The sequence below is a fragment of the Mauremys mutica genome, chromosome 20 (assembly GCF_020497125.1).
Source record: "Mauremys mutica isolate MM-2020 ecotype Southern chromosome 20, ASM2049712v1, whole genome shotgun sequence".
Classification (NCBI taxonomy): domain Eukaryota; kingdom Metazoa; phylum Chordata; order Testudines; family Geoemydidae; genus Mauremys; species Mauremys mutica.
Genome location: NC_059091.1, coordinates 17,262,485 through 17,279,385, shown reverse-complemented (window position 1 = coordinate 17,279,385; position 16,901 = coordinate 17,262,485). Strand labels below are relative to the sequence as shown.

The 16,901-nt window shown below is 57.0% G+C and overlaps 2 protein-coding genes across 2 annotated transcripts; one reads left to right on the top strand and one right to left on the bottom strand.

Annotated features, from left to right (window-relative positions):
• The first annotated feature begins 5,478 nt into the window (after positions 1 to 5,478).
• Positions 5,479 to 8,821, top strand: LOC123354073 (resistin-like). Its single transcript, XM_044995700.1, has 3 exons — positions 5,479 to 5,635; positions 7,472 to 7,549; positions 8,172 to 8,821. Exons 1-3 carry the CDS (start codon positions 5,518 to 5,520, stop codon positions 8,303 to 8,305), a joined length of 330 nt encoding a protein of 109 aa, XP_044851635.1. The 5' UTR covers positions 5,479 to 5,517; the 3' UTR covers positions 8,306 to 8,821.
• Positions 8,822 to 11,367: 2,546 nt separating this feature from the next.
• Positions 11,368 to 16,697, bottom strand: LOC123353800 (resistin-like). Its single transcript, XM_044995214.1, has 4 exons — positions 16,673 to 16,697; positions 14,113 to 14,250; positions 12,143 to 12,220; positions 11,368 to 11,721 (listed from the first exon to the last, which is right to left on the bottom strand). The coding sequence occupies exons 1-4, from the start codon at positions 16,695 to 16,697 to the stop codon at positions 11,591 to 11,593; spliced, it is 372 nt and encodes a 123-aa protein (XP_044851149.1). The 3' UTR covers positions 11,368 to 11,590.
• Between the last annotated feature and the right edge of the window lie 204 nt (positions 16,698 to 16,901).

Sequence of the window (16,901 nt, the reverse complement as noted above, 5' to 3'; positions counted from 1 at the left end):
AAAAGGAAAAAAGGGGCAAAATGTTTCCCCGTTTACCAGAAACCTCAGCCTAGATCTGCCCTTGGGGCTTGGGGGTGGGGGCACCGATTGCATGGTTCTCCTAGGGCGCCGATTGCTGGCAGCTAGTCTAGGGCCTCCCCTGCCTCCAGCCTCAGCCGCACGGCAGCGGGCTCCAAGCACGGGGCTTTGGCGCCAACCCCTTGCTCTGGCCACAGGGCAGCGGGTGCTGACCCCCAGCTCCGGCCGCCGAGCTTCAGTCAGCCTCTGGCCCCCAGTTCTGGCCCTGCGGTGGCCCCTGGCTGCAGCCACTCAGCCCCAGCCCCTGGTGCTGAGCCCCTCCCCCAGCCTCACAGCAGCAGACACCAACCCACGGTTCTGTTCCAGGCTCTGACCAGGCAGCGGTGGGAGCTGGCTCCAGATGCTGACCCCTGGTCCTGGCTGTATAGCAGCAAGTGCTAGCTCCAGCCACGCAGAGGCAGGTGCTGACTCCTGACTCCAGCCACACACTCCTGGGCTCCAGCATCCGGCTCTGGCCGTGCAGTTCCCGTCCCCAGCTCCTGATTCTAGATGTGGGCACTGAGCCACCCCTGGTCCTGGCCACATGGCAGCAGACACCAGGCCCTGGCTCTGGCCATGAGACAGCGGGGCTCATCACCCACCCCCATCGCCCCTGGTCCTCGCTGCCTCCCACAGCCCCGCATCCAACCCCCCCATTGCCCTGGGTCCCCGCAGGGAAGGGCACTGCCAAAGGCACCGCAGGGGTGGGTGGTTTAGTCATTAGTTGTAGACATACTTTGTATGGGGCAAATTGTGAGAGAGCCAAGGCCCTCCATGGTCCACAGAGCAGGGGAGGGGGAGGGGGAGGGGTGCGCGTATCGAGATGATTTGTGGTTGCTGCGTTTCCCGGGTGCCAGCTCTGTGCCTGGTCCCCTTAATGAAGTTTTCAGAGTTTTTCACACGGACTCAGTGCTGTGGGTGAGGAACATTTGCTGGCTAGGGCGGCCCAGGGGAAGTGTTCAGTTTCACAGGTCCTGGGGGGGGCTGGCATGTGTCAGTTTCAAAAGGGTCCCCTGGCTGGTTGACCCCAGGCCCTTGGCAGAAATGGTGCCACGTCTACACCAACCAGTCTGTGGCAGCTCCGACGTGGGTGAAGTCTGTTTGCTGAGCGAGCGGGGCTGGGTGAGCGGCTGCCCTGGGGCTGGCGACAATGGAAGGATTGTGCATTGCTGAGAGGAGGGGCTGGGCAGGACCCCCGTCAGTGTCAATGAGATCTGTGGATTCAGCACTAGTGAAGGGGGGCCCTGGAGAACCAACCCTCCCCCCACCCAGCTCCAGGCAGGAGCTTCCCCTGCATGCACCCACTTCTCTCAGGAAGGGTGGCCTGGGTTTAGGGGGATCTGCTTATTGTGTCAATCCCAGCTGGCTTCTGCTCCTGGGATTTCCCCTGTGCCAAGGTTCAGGGCACTGGGCGCTGGAGAGGCTGGTGGTCAATGCAGGACTCCTGGGTTCTCTTTCCTAGTTCAGGGGTGGGATTGAGGTTTAAGGGGGAGGTAGCCAGGAGTCTTGGGTTCCATCACTGGTTCTGGAAGGGGACTTGTGTCTGTTGGGTTAGAGCAGCAGGCTGGGAGCCAGGACTCCTGGGTTCCATTCCCAGCTCTGGGTGAGGAGTGAGGATCTGTCACTGGTCCACAGGATCTGTGCTATGCCCCAGCTTTTAAACAGTCCCTCAAAGGAATCCCTGCAGTGGGCCAGTCCCCCAAGGGGTCCTGCAGGCTCTTCCTTAGGCATAGGCCACGTATCCTCAATGCCTCTGCGACTGAGCCTCTGGGGCTGGAGTGAATCCCGCTGAGACAGACACCTGGTCAGACACTTGTCCGCTCCTCAGGCCCCAACGCGCGGATTTGCAGTGACACAAGGAGCCTTCACAACCAGTCAGGTTTATTAGCTAGAACCCAGCCCAGGAAGTCCCCAGGTTAGCGCAGAGAAGCAAAGGCTAAGACACCGTCCATCCTGGCCACGCCCACGCACCACAGAGCCAACCCACTTTTGGCCTCTCTCTCTGTCAGTCCCAGCTGTGAGATCTGCATCTCCCCAGAGGCCAGCTCTTATCTTGGCCTCCTGCCGCCCCTCAGTCCATTCACCTCCTCCCCCAGGCCCATGCTGAGTTCACATGTTCCGCCTGCGGAGAGGTGTCAGTTGTTCAGGCTTTGGGGTCCCATTGCCTTTCTGGATCCTCCACTGACACCACTCGGTTTCAGTCAGTCCTTTAATGCCCCATTCATTCCACCCCAGACAGCTACGTGACCTCAATGCTTCTGCTCAGCCCCAAGAGCAGATTTAACCCTTCTGCACTCACTGGGGAGCAATGCAAAGTGCTGAGGGAAACTGAGCCATGCCTAGGAATTATAAAACTATTACAGAAAATTCCCCTTTGTCACAGGTTTAGAGCAGGGGGGGCTGGGAGTCAGGACTCCTGGGTTCTAGTTCTCCCTTTGGGAGAGAAGTGGGGGTCTATTAGGTGGGGCAGAGGGTTGGGAGTCAGGACTCCTGGGTTCTATTTCCTGCTCTGCTGCAAGCTCACTGTTACAACACTTCTGTATTGTCTCTCTGAGGTACTTGTTTAGCAAGAACAGCGGTAACTAGACACCATCGCTTCAGCTTCTCAGGCCAGGGATGTCTCCCTGAGTTGCGCTGTGTGACCTTTGGAAGATCTCTGCCTCATCATTCATTTCCCTCTGTTTAGAGGCCCTGTGGTCTCATGGCTCGAGCACCAGGCTGAGACTCTGGCAATTTGTGTTCTGTCCCTTGTTCTGACACTGCCCTGCTGGGTGACCTTGTGCCAGTCACTTCCCCTTTCTTTACTTCAGTTTCCTTTCCCAGCCCTTTATCTCTTTAGACTGCGAGCTCTCTGGGGCAGGGACTGTCTCTCCCTCTGTGTCTGCACACAGGCCAGTACAGGGCATTAGACCAGGAGAACTCAGGCTAGTGGTTTCTGTGTGCCAGTGGCCCAGCGCTACCTGGGAATGGCTGTGATTTGTGCAGTGGTACATAGAGGTGCCCATCACCCCAGGGTTGGGAGGATGGAGCTCAGGTCTGTGGCTGGTGGCTCTTGCTCCCATGCTCAAGGTCACGCTGACCCCAGGTTTGGGGTTATTCAAAGGACAATTCCCCCAGGTCAGATTGGCAGGGACCTTGGGGTGTTTTTGCTTCTTCTGCAGCGTGGAGCTTGGATGGCCTGCTGGGAGCAGCTGGGCATCTCCCCTAATCAATTCCCTGCCTTGCAGGGGCCTCGGCCGTTGGCAGCACCTCGATCTCTCCTGTTTTCTGCACCAGTTGAGTTACCCAAGGGCTGAAATGCTTTTGTCTAATAGGAGTCACTGGGCTCAGCATTGGGGACACAGGGATGATGTGCAATGGCCTGTGCTACACACACTGGATGCTCTGATGGTGCCCCATAAGGCTCTGTGAGACGGGGCTCACACTAGCAACTAGAGAGAGGTCAGAAAGCTGGGCTCTGATTGCCTGTCAGCCCTCCCTGCCCAGCCCCGTGCTGGGCTACAAATCCTGCTGGTGCATTTTCAACCCATCTCTGGCACTTGTCTCTACACCAGGGGTAGGCAAACTATGGCACGTGTGCCAAAGGCAGCTCGCAAGATGATTTTCAGTGGCACTCACACTGCCCAGGCCCTGGCCACCGGTCCGGGGGCTCTGCATTTTAATTTAATTTTAAATGAAGCTTCTTAAACATTTTAAAAACCTTAGTTACTTTACATACAACCATAGTTTAGTTATATATTATAGACTTATAGAAAGAGACCTTCTAAAAACGTTAAAATGTATCACTGGCACGCGGAACCTTAAATTAGAGTGAATAAATGAAGACTCGACACCCCACTTCTGAAAGGTTGCCGACCCCTGCTCTACACTGTAGCCAGGTGGGCTAGAGCAGCTGTGTAGCCACGGCAGGATGGGAGGCGGGATGGGCTGTCTGGGACCCAGGGTACATGCATGGGGCAGCTGGCCCAGCCCACCTCCTGCACCACCGAGGCTACACTGCTAGTTTCACTTCGCTAGCTCCAGCAAAGTTAATTACACCTTCAGCTGCAGCGCAGCCCACTTCTTAGTCTCCAATCTGCAGGTAGCTGATGCCAAACCCAGAGTGGCCCTGCCTTCCAGCAGCCCCTTTACAATACCCCGGAAATTCCCACAGAGGGGAAGCCCCAGGGCTGTCCAGACCCTCAGAGCCAAAGGCTCTGCTGGTGTAACGCCTCCAATGTAATGGAGTTACACCAGGGGAGAATTTGGCCCTGGCAATGAACAGCTGGGAAGGGGTTGAGCAAACAGGGAAGTTACAAGAGAAACATTCTGTCCTAGGAACAGCCCTGGGGTTGCCCCACACTTGCAGGATGGGGGAATCAGCTGTCAAGTGGCCAATGGGATGGAAGATTTCGCCACCTCTGTTCCAGCTGGCTCCTATATAAAGGGGCAGCTTGTGAACTGGGAGCAGCCTCTTGAAAGATTGTGCCAGAAGGTGAGTTTGTACCATTGGTTCAGGTGAGATTCTCCAGAGCCTGGGGGCAGGTTTTCGGGCACGGCTCCTGGGTGTGCCCAGTTCCCTTGGGCCTTGGCCATAGTCAGGGTGGCGGTGGTGTAACTTTCAATGGCTTTCAAAACTGATGGTGTAAATCTGGTTCCAGGCACAGTGGGGACGCTCTTAATCCAATGTGAGCAGAGCTCCTCTCCATGTAGCAAGGGATCGGCTTGGGATAAAGCTTGGTAAAGCAGCTAAAGGATTTAGGAGCCAATGATCCATTTTGTGACTTAGGCGCCTATGTGCATCATTAGGTGCCTAAATGCCTTTGGTATCTGACCTCTAGGAGCCTTGTCTCATTGAAAGTCAATGGGAGTTACAATCCTAAATCATGGGAAAATGTTACCCTTAAACTAAATCAATGTAAATCTGGTTTTAATCCCATAAGGACTGGTCTAAACCCAGTTTTGTACCTATTTAATGATACTTATTAACTAAAAAACTCTTTTGCTATAAATGCTTTCATATATTTCTAGCTGCATCCGCCCCAGGAAGGCACAGTGCGAATCAGATCAGTCTGTAACCTGATCCACAGCAGACGTCTGTCAGTTCCATTCCAGCCCTCCCCGATAACACCCCCATTCCCATCCTGCCTGCCTCCCCACCCACCCACTGCTCCCAGTCGCCTCCTCCAAATCCTTCCTCCCTTTCCCCTATTTGCTGCCATTACATTTCCCCCACCCCTCAGTATCCCTTCCAGCCCCCCACATTCTCCTCCCCACATCCCCTGCCCCCTTGGCCCTACCTGTCCCCGCTCTGACCCTCACCCCCTTCCCTGGCACCGTGGCTTTCCATCATGCCTGTGCCCCACTCCGCTGCCTTGCGAATGCACCTCGGCTCCTGCCACCGGTTCCAGAGGGCTCCTGTTCTGGGGTCTCACGCATTGGCCGGGTCTCTCCCCTGCAGGTAGCTCAGCACCCAGCGGGATGAAGGCTGCCGTGTTCCTGCTGCTCACCCTCCTGGTGCCTGCGTACCACACGGGTGCTCAGTGCATCATTGACAATGTGGTGGATCTGAAGGTGCAGTCAGCGATTAGTTCCATAGGTAACTGACCCAGGGTCCCCACCCCCAGAGATGGGGGTCACAGCTAGGGGAGGCCGGGGGATGGGACTTTGCAGCAAAAGGCGAAGCTCCGGCAGTCTCTGCTCTGAGCCCCAGACTGGGCGAGGGAGCTGGCTTTGCAATTCGTCATGTGCTGGGAGCTGCCAAAACTGTGGTTTCCTCCCAAACAACACACTGTGTTGTACCTGTCTCCTCCTCCTCCCCATCATGCAGCATCTGACACCTGCACCCTCTCCGGTGTATTCTTACTGCAAACACTTGGGTGCCAGGTGCATTAGGTGTCTGCGGTGTTTGGCAGCAGCTGAGTGGGAGTTACATGCCTTGCAGGGTGTCTCGGAGCAAGGGACTTTTGTAGATCTAGCCTGGAGAAGCTAAGTGACTTACCCAGAATCACACAGGGAGTCTGTGGCAGAGCAGGGGCACCATCCTGCCCAGGCGCACTGCTCAGCTGTGCATTAGTGAGATACGACACAGGCAGCGTCAGTGACTGGTTCAATCTTCTCCTGCTTTTTAAACCAAGATTAATGGGGTCAACTAAACCGCTGAGTGGAATTTCCTGGAAAAAACACATTATCTGTACCCCACACTGTGGCTCTCTATCGCTCTCTAGTGGTTGAGCCCCATAGTGTCTGATACTGCCTCTGAGCAGATAGGCCTGGGACTTTGACTTAGCCAGAGACTCTGGGAGTCCCAGGTTTGATCGCTGCTCCTGCCAACTCAGATGGAGCAGCTCTCTCACTGCCCGACCCGGTTCTGCTCCCAGCCAGCCCCATTCAGTGTATAAATGGGCCGAGGGGGGAGCTGGAACCCTTGGGACTCCCTGCCAGACCTCAGCTTTGGTTCAGGCCTGAGCACAGCACGAAGCCAGCATTTGTGTTAGTTCTATTCCAGTGGCTGCGCTCTGGGCCCTATTGGGCCAGGTGCTGCACAGGCCATGGTGAGATGCTCCCTGCCCCAAAGAGCTGCCAAGAGACAGATTGTCGTCCCCATTACACAGAGGGGAACTGAAGCCCACAGGGACTAAGTGACTCACCCAAGGTCACACAGGGAGTCAATGGCAGAGGCAGGAATTAAACCCACATCTCCTGCAGCCCAGTCCAGTGCCTTAGCCACAGACCCACTGGATTGGTCAGTCACCCCATTGGAGCATCTGGAGACGGGGTCCATGAGATGCCATCTGCACAGCTAGCACCACCTCACCCCAGGGGCTGAACTGGGCTGGCTGGGGTTGCTCTACCCATCTCTCTCAGGCTGCTGCTCACCTGGACATGGGTGAATTCAGCGGGGCTGGAACAATTTGTATTGTGGGGGAGCTGAGAGCCACTGAACTAAACTGTAAACTCTGTATATGATGGAATCCTCTTCAAGCAGTGGGGTGAGGTAGTGCCCCCAGTTCCAGCACCTAAGGGTGTATTGGCTGGGGGAAGTAGCCAGGAATTATTTCTGCTCCCTCCACCCCTGCCCTTTGTTCACAGCCCAGGAGGGTCTTGTTGGATGCCCAGCGGCTTCCACCAGGTAACACTCCTCTGGGGGGCTGTGGGCAACCGGCATCAAACATGAGACCTCTAGATCTCAGGTCAGGAGCCTCTATTGCCTGAGGCTCAGCTACAGGATGCAGTTCCAGGCACTGTGGCTGTATGTAGCCCAGCCACCACTTGGAGGAGCCAGAGAGCCACATGGAGTGAAGCTGGGTGGGTTACACCTGCCCAGGTAACAGCTGGGGCAGAGGCAGCTTCTCTCCCCCTGAGCCTGGGGGGAGGGGGCAGCCTTTCCTCACCCAGAATCCTGCTGTCTACAACTCTGCCTCTTGCCTTGCAGTGTCCTCCACCCTGGCCAAAGCCAAGCTACTCTGCCAGGACGTCTCGGCACGTGGGGCACTTGTCTCCTGCCCAGCAGGTGAGAGCACTTTCCCGAGTGCCCCGCAGGCCCAAGGAGGGAGGGGCCCCTGAGGCACAGACCCCACCCCCTCTGCAATCCTGGGCGGGTGTGGAGCTGGGGGAGCGATGCACCACCAGCCTGCCTGGGGCCCCCCTGCCCATGTGCTGCCCAGTGCCAGGAGCAATGGCATTCGCATGACTCCTGAGTCCCTGGGGGCACTGGATGCTGTGGAGCTGGGACCAGTGTGGGCCCCTGGATCGGACCCCTGGGACGTCTCACTGGTTTCCCTTACTTGCCAGGAGGGATAGCTCAGTGGTCTGAGCATTAGCCTGCTAACTCCCGAGTTGTGAGCTCAGTCCTTGAGAGGGCCACTTAGGAATCTGGGGCAAAATCAGTACTTGGTCCTGCTAGTGAAGTCAGGAGGCTGGACTCAATGACCCATTGAGTTCCCTTCCAGCTCTATGAAATAGGTATATCTCTGTATATTATATTTATTTTGGGCAGTGGCCTTGCTGCAAGGGAGCCACAGGGCCATGCCCTGGGTGCTGGGGAGGAGGAGAGAGCAAGGCTCCTTCGTGCCCCCATGGTCCCATCCTGCCACCAACTGCTCCCTTAACCCACCTCCCCCATCCCCCCACAGGGTACAAGCCCACGGGCTGCGCCTGTGGAATGGCTTGCGGCTCCTGGGACATTCGCTCCGACTCCACCTGCCACTGCCAGTGCGGCGGCATCGACTGGACGGCCGCGCGCTGCTGCAAGATAGGGCTGGAGTGATGACAAAACCCAGCCTGGGGCACCGGAGAGCCCCACCTGACCTGCTGCCCCTGCCGCCCCCTCGCCGTGGGCCCTGGCACAGAACCATGCTGTGCCCTTTGTGCCCAGTGCAATGAATAAACTTGGATCTGGGTCTGTTGATGCTTCTCTGGCTCTGTTCTTCCCCTGCCCTCCCAGACTCTGGTACCTAGGGCCAGAGCATGGGCCGGGGGCACAACTCTGCCTCACTCTCCTATTTCCCCCATAGAGGCCTCTGTCCCGAATCCGATTGGGCTGCCCCTGCTGGCAGCTCACCAGATCCCTACTGGGGTCCTGACACTGAACCCCACAAGTGCTCTGAGCTTCCTGGGATCTCAGCAGGTTGCAGCACTGGTGTCTGCCGTGGCCTCTGGGGCACATTTCCAGGGCATTGACTTTGTTACCCCTTCACAGAAATGGAGCCCCGCAGCCCACCTGCCGTAGGCCCTAGGCCCAGCACCGACCCCCAACTAGCCCCATAGCTTGAACTCCCCCTTCTCCCAGAACTCCCCCTGAAGGCAGGGCTGGCTCCAGGCACCAGCTGACCAACCACATGCTTGGGGCAGCACCTTGGGGCGGAGCAGTGCTCGTTTTGTTTTGGTTTGTTTGTTTGGTTTTGGTTTTACTTTTTTTGGTTCGGCGGGGCGGTGCTGGATTGTTTTTTTATTTCGGCTGGGTGGCGCTCGGAGGGGGCGGGGTGCTCGGGGGACGGGGGCTTCGGGCGGTGTGGTGCTTGGGGGCGGGGCTTCAGGCGGCGTGGCACTCGGGGGGCGGGGATTTCGGTGGCGCTCAGGAGGGGCGGGGGTTTCGGCGGTGCAGCCTTCAGGGGTTTGGGCGGTGCGGCGCTCGGGGGCTTTGGCGGCGCAGTGCTAAGAGGGGCAGGGGTTTTGCGGCGCTGGCGGGGGCAGGGGCTTTGGCAGTGCAGCGCAGCGCTCAGGGGGACGGAGGGTTCTGCCGCACGGCACTCGCGGGGCGGGGGGTGTTACGGCTGGGCAGTGCTCTTTTTTTTTTTTTTTTTTTTTTTGCTTGGGGCGGCAAAAAAGTTAGAGCCAGCCCTGCACACCAGTATCCCTAATCCAGTCTAGGGGTGTCTTCTGAAGGGGATAGCTGTGCCAAAGCTTTCTACTCCTTGGGCACAGTTGTTCCCCATTCACAGCACCACCCCGCTCTAGCAGTGAGCTCTCCATTCAAAACAAGCTGCATCATGAGGTTTCAGCTACCATACTCCCTCCCCCTCCCTTTCCTGTTGGTAGTGGACAAGGGAATGCTGGGAAATGTAGTTCTTTCCCTGCTCCAAGGCTGGATCTATAGGCAGGGAGCTAACCAAGGAACTACACCTCCCAGGGCCCCCTGTTGGTTCTCAGCTCCCAGGCTGGATCCCTGTGGGCTGCCGCCCCTGCAAATGGGCTGCCCCAAGCACCTGCTTGCTTTGCTGGTACCTAGCGCCGCCCCTGGAGACTATATAAGAAAAAGCCCCAAATATCAGGACTGTCCCTATAAAATCGGGACACCTGGTCACCCTAACTCTTTCCTCCATCCCAGCACCCAGGGCAGAGCAGGGCACCTTGCTCCCTTCCACGGGGGGAGGGATAGCTCAGTGGTTTGGGCCTGCTAAACCCAGGGTTGTGAGTTCAATCCTTGAGAGGGTCATTTAGGGATCTGGGGCAAAAATCGGGCTGGGGCTTGGGTTTGGCCCTGCTTTGAGCAGAGGGTTGGACTAGATAATCTCCTGAGGTCCCTTCTAACCTTGATATTCTATGATTCAAGCAAGGGAGGCCAGTGAGATATCTAGTGGGTCTGGCCCAGGTGCCCATATTGGTCACAGCTCCACAGCATCCAGGGACTCAGGAGTGGTGTGAATGACATTGCTTGCAGCAGAGGGGCCCCAGGCAGGTTAATAGTCCAGCACCACCAGCATGCTCTACAGGGGCAGGTGGGTTCTGAGCTGTGTCAGGACAGAGCCTGTGCTGGCCCAGCATCAATGCTGCTGGCCCATGTGGGCTGTTTGGGGGTGGGCTCCTTTTGTGTATGTGCTTCTCTGGGGTCTGTACAGCACCTGGCACAATGGGGTCCTGGCACTTGACTGGGGCTCCTGGGTGCTACCATAATACAATTCATAGCAACGTCCCCTCTTGATTGAAAGACCTCAGCCAATGTCTCTTAACCCAGACTTGGCATCTTTCCAGAGGGCCAGATCCTAACTGGCCTAAATCAGACACCTGCATGTGCAAATGGGCCAGATCCTGAGGGTTATTAACTCGGGATGATCCTCTGTTCTACTACAGACACCCTGGCCAATAGACTGGCTCCCAGCGGGTTGTCTGGGGAGGGGGTGGCCTGGCCACAAAGGCACCTGCTCGAGGTCTGGGATCACCAGGGGAGGCGGAGGCAGGTGACAGCAGGGCTGGAAGGTTACAAAGGGCCAGGGCTGATCTATTTCGTGTCTTTGTACATTTTCACCAGCTAAAGAAGCTCCCCAGAGCTCCCCCACCCCCAGTTGCTGCAGGATCCCAATGTGGTGAGGGGGACCCTGTGACCTGAACCCAGACAGATCCCAAAGGACTCCCAAGGGACAGGTGAGCTGGTAAGCGGCACAGCGGTGGGGGATGGTTGTTTCCTTTATGATCTGGGTTCTGTTAAGTGAAGAGCAACGGGCTAGAACCCTGCATGTGGTGTCTGTGCGCTCCGTGCTACACTGACCACCTGGCCCTGGAAGAGGGAACCCAGCCGGCCCAGACCTCCAGGGGGAGTTCTGGGAGAAGGGGGGGTTAAGCTACTGGGCTACTTGGGGGTCGGTGCTGGGCCTGGGGCCTAAGGCAGGTGGGCTGCAGGGCTCTGTTCTGTGAAGGGGTAACAGATAGAGTCAGTGCCCAGGAAATGTGCTCCAGAGGCCACAGGAGACACCAGCGCTGCAGCCTGCTGAGACCCAGGGAAGCTCAGAGCACTTGTGGGGTTCAGTGTCTGGACCCCCTTAGGGATCTGCTGAGCCACCAGTGGTGGCAGCCCGACCAGATCTGGGACAGAGGCCTCTATGGGGTAAATAGGAGGGAGGCAGAGTTGTGCCCCCTGCCCATGCTCTGGCCCTAGGTACCAGAGACCTGGAGTCAGGGGAAGAACAGAGCCAGAGAAGCATCAACAGACCCAGATCCAAGTTTATTTATTGCACTGGGCACAAAGGGCACAGCATGGTTCTGTGCCAGGGCCCACGGTGAGGGGGCAGCAGGCCAGGTGGGGCTCTCCCCAGCCCCAGGCTGGGTTTTGGCGTTACTACAGCCCTATCTTGCAGCAGCGTGCGGCCGTCCAGTCAATGCCACGGCACTGGCAGTGGCAGGTGGAGTCGGAGCGAATGTCCCAGGAGCCGCAGCCCATTCCGCAGGCGCAACCCGTGGGCTTGTACCCTGTGGGGGGGATGGGAGAGGTGGGGTTAGGGGAGCAGTTGGTGGCAGGATGGGATCATGGGGGGCAGCGAGGTGCCCTGCTCTCTCCTCCTCCCCAGCACCCAGGCCATGGCCCTGTGGATCCCTTGCTGCCAGGCCACTGCCCAGGCAAGGGAGGTCAGTGAGACGTCTCAGGGATCCGATCCAGGGGCCCACACTGCTCCCAGCTCCGCAGCATCCAGTGCCCCCAGAGACTCAGGAGTCGTGCGAATGCCATTGCTCCCGGCACTGGGCAGCACATGGGCCGGGGGGCCCCAGGCAGGCTGGTGGTGCATCGCTGCCCCAGCTCCACACCTGCCCAGGACTGCAGAGGGGGTGGGGTCTGTGCCCCAGGGGCGCCTCCCTCCTTGGGCCTGCGGGGCACTCGGGAAAGTGCTCTCACCTGCTGGGCAGGAGACAAGTGCCCCACGTGCCGAGACGTTCTGGCAGAGTAGCTTGGCTTTGGCCAGGGTGGAGGACACTGCAAGGCAAGAGGCAGAGTTGTAGCCAGCAGGACCCTGGGTGCGGAAAGGCTGCCCCCTCCCCCCAGGCTCAGGAAGAGAGAAGCTGCCTCTGCCCCAGCTGTTACCTGGGCAGGTGTAACCCACCCAGCCTCACTCCATGTGGCTCTCTGGCTCCCCCGAGTGGTGGCCTGGGCTACATACAGCTGCAGTGCCTGGAGCTGGGTGCTGTAGCTGAGCCTCAGGCAATCAAAGCTCCTGGCCTGAGATCTGGACATCTCATGTTTGATGCCAGTTGCCCAGAAGAGTGTTACCCAGGGGGAAGCTGTTGGGTATCCAGCACCCCTTCCCCCCACTCCCGGGCTGTGAACAAAGGGCAGGGGTGGAGGGAGCAGAAGTAATTCCTGGCTGCTTCCCCCAGCCAATACACCCTTAGGTGCTGGAACTGGGGGCACTACCCGCCCCCCCCCCCCCGCTTGAAGAGGATTCCATCATATACAGTTTAGTTCAGTGGCTCTCAGCTCCCCCACAATACAAATTGTTCCAGCCCCCCTGAATTCACCCAAGTCCAGGTGAGCAGCAGCCTGAGAAAGATGGGTAGAGCCAGCCCTGAGAGACCCCAACCAGCCCCTGGGGTGAGGTGGTGCTAACTGTGCAGATGACACCACATGGACCCAGTCTCCAGATGCTCCCATAGGGTGACTGACCAATCCAGTGGGTCTGTGGCTAAGGCACTGGGCTGGGCTGCAGGAGACATGAGTTTTATTTCTGCCTCTGCCACCAACTCCCTGTGTCACCTTGGGTGAGTCACATAGTCCCTCTGGACTTTGGTTCCCCTCTGTGCAATAGGGCTGACAATCCATCTCTTGGCAATTCTTTGGGGCAGGGAGCATCTCACATGGCCTGTGCAGTGCCTGGCATGACAGGGCCCAGAGCGCAGCCCCTGGAATAGAACTAACACAAATGCCGGCTCCGTGCTGTGCTCAGACCTGAACCAAAGCTGAGGAACATCAGGGAACCCCAAGGGTTCCAGCTGCCCCTCACTCTGTCTATACACTGAATGGTGGTTGTAGCAGATCCAGGACCTGCAGTGAGAGAGCTTCTTAGGGAGGTTTGGCAGGAGCAGGGATCAAACCGGGGACCTCTGGAGTCTGTGCTTAAGTCAAACCGCCAGACCCCTCAGCTCTGAGGTAGTATCAGAAACCATGTGGCTCAACCACTAGAGAGCGATAGAGAGCCACAGTGAGAGCATACAATGTTACTTTTCCACCAAGTTCTCATGTGGCTTTTTCAGGAAATTCCACACACAGAGGTTTATGGGATCCCATTAATCTTGGGTAAAAAGCAGAACATTGAACCAGTCACTAATGCCTCTTGTGTCGTATCTCAACAAAGCACATCTGAGCAGTGCACCTTTACAGGATGCTGCAGTGCTTAGAGCATCAGCCTCGGTCTGAATTCACACCCCTGCTCTGCCACAGACTTCCCGTATGATCATGGGTAAGTCACTTAGCCTTTCTGGCTCAGCTCTACAAAGGTCTCTTGTTTTTAGACATCCTGTGAGCCATGTAACTCCCATGTGGCCATTCCCAGTGCACTCGGCACCTAATGCACCTGGTGCCCAAGTGTTTGCGGTAAGAATACACTGGAGAGGGTGCGGGGGTCAGATGTTGCGTGGCAGGAAGGAGGAGAGACAGGTATAGCAGAGAGTGTAAATGAGCCAGTTTGGGAGGAAAGCCGTAGCTTCGGCAGCTCCCAGCACAAAACGAATTGCAAAGCCAGCTCCCTCGCCCAGTCTGGGGGCTCAGAGCAGACACTGCCGGAGCTTCGCCTTTCGCTGCAAAGTCCCATCCTCCGGCCTCCCCTAAATGTGACCCCCCATTTCTGGGGGTGGTGACCCTGGGTCAGTTACCTATGGAACTAATCGCTGACTGCACCTTCAGATCGACCACATTGTCAATGATGCACTGAGCACCCGTGTGGTACGCAGGCACCAGGAGGGTGAGCAGCAGGAACACGGCAGCCTTCATCCCGCTGGGTGCTGAGCTACCTGCAGGGGAGAGACCCAGCCAATGCGTGAGACCCCAGAACAGGAGCCCTCTGGAACCGGTGGCAGGAGCCGAGGTGCACACAAGGCAGCGGAGTGTGGCACAGGCATGATTGAAAGCCACAGTGCCAGGGAAGGGGGTGAGGGTGAGAGCGGGGACAGGCAGGGCCAACGGGGCAGGGGATGTGGGGAGGAGAATGGAGGGGGCTGGAAGGGATACTGAGGGGTGGGGGAAATGTAATGGCAACAAATAGGGGAAAGGGAGGAAGGATTTGGAGGAGGCGACTGGGAGCAGTGGGTGCTCGGGGAGGCAGGCAGGATGGTAATGGGGGGTTATTGGGGAGGGCTGGAATGGCACCTCCGCCCAGGGGCTAGCAGAGCAGGACTGCCTCCAAGCTGCCAGTGGGGACCATGTGCACTGGCGGTTGCATTTTCAGGCTGAAATCAACACACACGACACACACACGGGAAGGGTTTTCCCACTAGAGGTTTGGACCCTTAGAATTAGCTCTTTAGAGAACTGATCCCCCCCGGTCCCTCCTCAAAACAAATTTAAAGTCTCCACAAAAAGAGCCTCCTCTCCATGCTCCAAGCTGCAGCTGTTTCTCTAGGGGCACAATTGTAAACCGATCTGGTGAAAGCCGTGCGAGTCGCAGTGTGGACACTCTTAATCTTATGGCATCTCCATTGGCAAGGGATTGATTTAAGCTAAACTGACATATGTCTGGTGTGAATCAGGTTAAGGCCTGGGCTACGCACCAGTTTTTCAATGAGTTTTCTTTTACAGGCTGATCTGGTTCATGCCATGTCCCCCCCTGGGGTGGATGCATCTATAATAGTATAAAAGCATCTATAGCAAAAGAGTTTTTTAGTAATCAATAAATCGGTAAATCAGTAAATCAGAAAATCAGTGCAAAACTGGGTTTAGACCAGTCCTTAGGGGTTTAAAACCCGATTTACATTGATTTAGTTTAAGGGTAACATTTTCCCGTGATTTAGGATTCTGACTCCCATTGACTTTCAGTGAGATGAGGCTCCTAGAGGCCAGATGGCCAAAGACCTTTAGGCACCTAAAGGTGCACATTGACACCTAAGTCACTTTTGAAAATGGAACGTTGGTTCCTAAATCCCTTAGCCACTTTTCAAATCATTATCCCAAGCCGATCTCTTGCTACATGGAGAGGAGCTTGGTTCACACTGGATTAAGAGCATCCCCACTGTGCCTGGAACCAGATTAATTCCATCACTTTTGAAAGCCATTGAAAGTTACACCACTGCCACCCTGACTATGGCCGAGGCCCCAGGGAGCTGGGCACACACAGGAGCCGTGCCCCAAAACCAGGCTGAGTCTGGAGAATCCCACCCGACCAATGGTACAAACTCACCTTCTGGCACAATCTTGCAAGATGCTGCTCCCAGTTCACAAGCTGCCCCTTTATATAGGAGCCAGCTGGAGCAGAGGTAGTGAAATCTTCCATCCCATTGGCTGCTTGACAGCTGACTCCCCCTTCCCACAAGTGTGGGGCAACCCCAGGGCTGTTCCTAGGACAGAATGTTTCTCTTGTAACTTCCCTGTTTGCTCATCCCCTTCCCAGCTGTTCATTGCCAGGGCCAAATTCTCCCCTGGTGTAACTCCATTACATTGGAGGCGTTACACCAGCAGAGCCTTTGGCTCTGAGGGTCTGGACAGCCCTGGGGCTTCCCCTCTGTGGGAATTTCTGGGGTATTGTAAAGGGGCTGCTGGAAGGCAGGGCCACTCTGGGTTTGGCACCAGCTACCTGCAGATTGGAGACTGAGGAGTGGGCTGCGCTGCAGCTGGAGGTGTAATTAACTTTGCTGGAGCTAGCGAAGTGAAACTAGCAGTGTAGCCTCGGTGGTGCAGGAGGTGGGCTGGGCCAGCTGCCCCATGCATGTACCCTGGGTCCCAGACAGCCCATCCCGCCTCCCATCCTGCCGTGGCTACACAGCTGCTCTAGCCCACCTGGCTACAGTGTAGAGGCAAGTGCCAGAGATGGGTTGAAAATGCACCAGCAGGATTTGTAGCCCAGCACGGGGCTGGGCAGGGAGGGCAGACATGCAATCAGAGCCCAGCTTTCTAACCTCTCTCTAGTTGCTAGTGTGAGCCCCGTCTCACAGAGCTTATGCCAGGAGGCACCATCAGAGCATCCAGTGTGTGTAGCACAGGCCATTGCACGTCACCCCTGTGTTCCTAATGCTGAGCCCAGTGACTCCTATTAGACAAAAGCATTTCAGCCCTCGGGTAACTCAACTGGTGTGGAAAACAGGAGAGATCGAGGTGCTGCCAATGGCCGATTGATTACGGTAGATGCCCAGCTGCGCCTAGCAGGCGATCCAAGCACCACACTGCAGAAGAACCAAAAACACCCCAAGGTCTCTGTGGGAATTGTCCTGAATAACCCCAAACCTGGGGTCAGCGTGACCTTGAGCATGGGCGCAAGAGCCACCAGCCACAGACCTGAGCTCCATCCTCCCAGCCCTGGGGTGATGGGCACCTCTTTGTACCACTGTACAAATCACAGCCATTCCCAGGTAGCGCTGGGCCACTGGAACACAGAAGCCACTAGCCTGAGCTCTCCTGGTCTAATGCCCTGTACTGGCCTGTGTGCAGACACAGGAGAGACGGTCCCTGCCCC

Bases quoted from the DNA above. Each gene is read 5' to 3' on its own strand.
- LOC123353800 (XM_044995214.1), bottom strand. From the start codon at position 16,697: ATGCTCAAGGTCACGCTGACCCCAG. The intron at 14,251-16,672 runs GTTTGGGGTTAT...TCTCCCCTGCAG, and splicing joins CAAGGTCACGCTGACCCCAG to GTAGCTCAGCACCCAGCGGG. The intron at 11,722-12,142 runs GTGAGAGCACTT...TCCCCCCCACAG, and splicing joins ACTTGTCTCCTGCCCAGCAG to GGTACAAGCCCACGGGTTGC.
- LOC123354073 (XM_044995700.1), top strand. From the start codon at position 5,518: ATGAAGGCTGCCGTGTTCCTGCTGCTCACCCTCCTGGTGCCTGCGTAC. The intron at 5,636-7,471 runs GTAACTGACCCA...CTTGCCTTGCAG, and splicing joins GTCAGCGATTAGTTCCATAG to TGTCCTCCACCCTGGCCAAA. The intron at 7,550-8,171 runs GTGAGAGCACTT...ATCCCCCCACAG, and splicing joins ACTTGTCTCCTGCCCAGCAG to GGTACAAGCCCACGGGCTGC.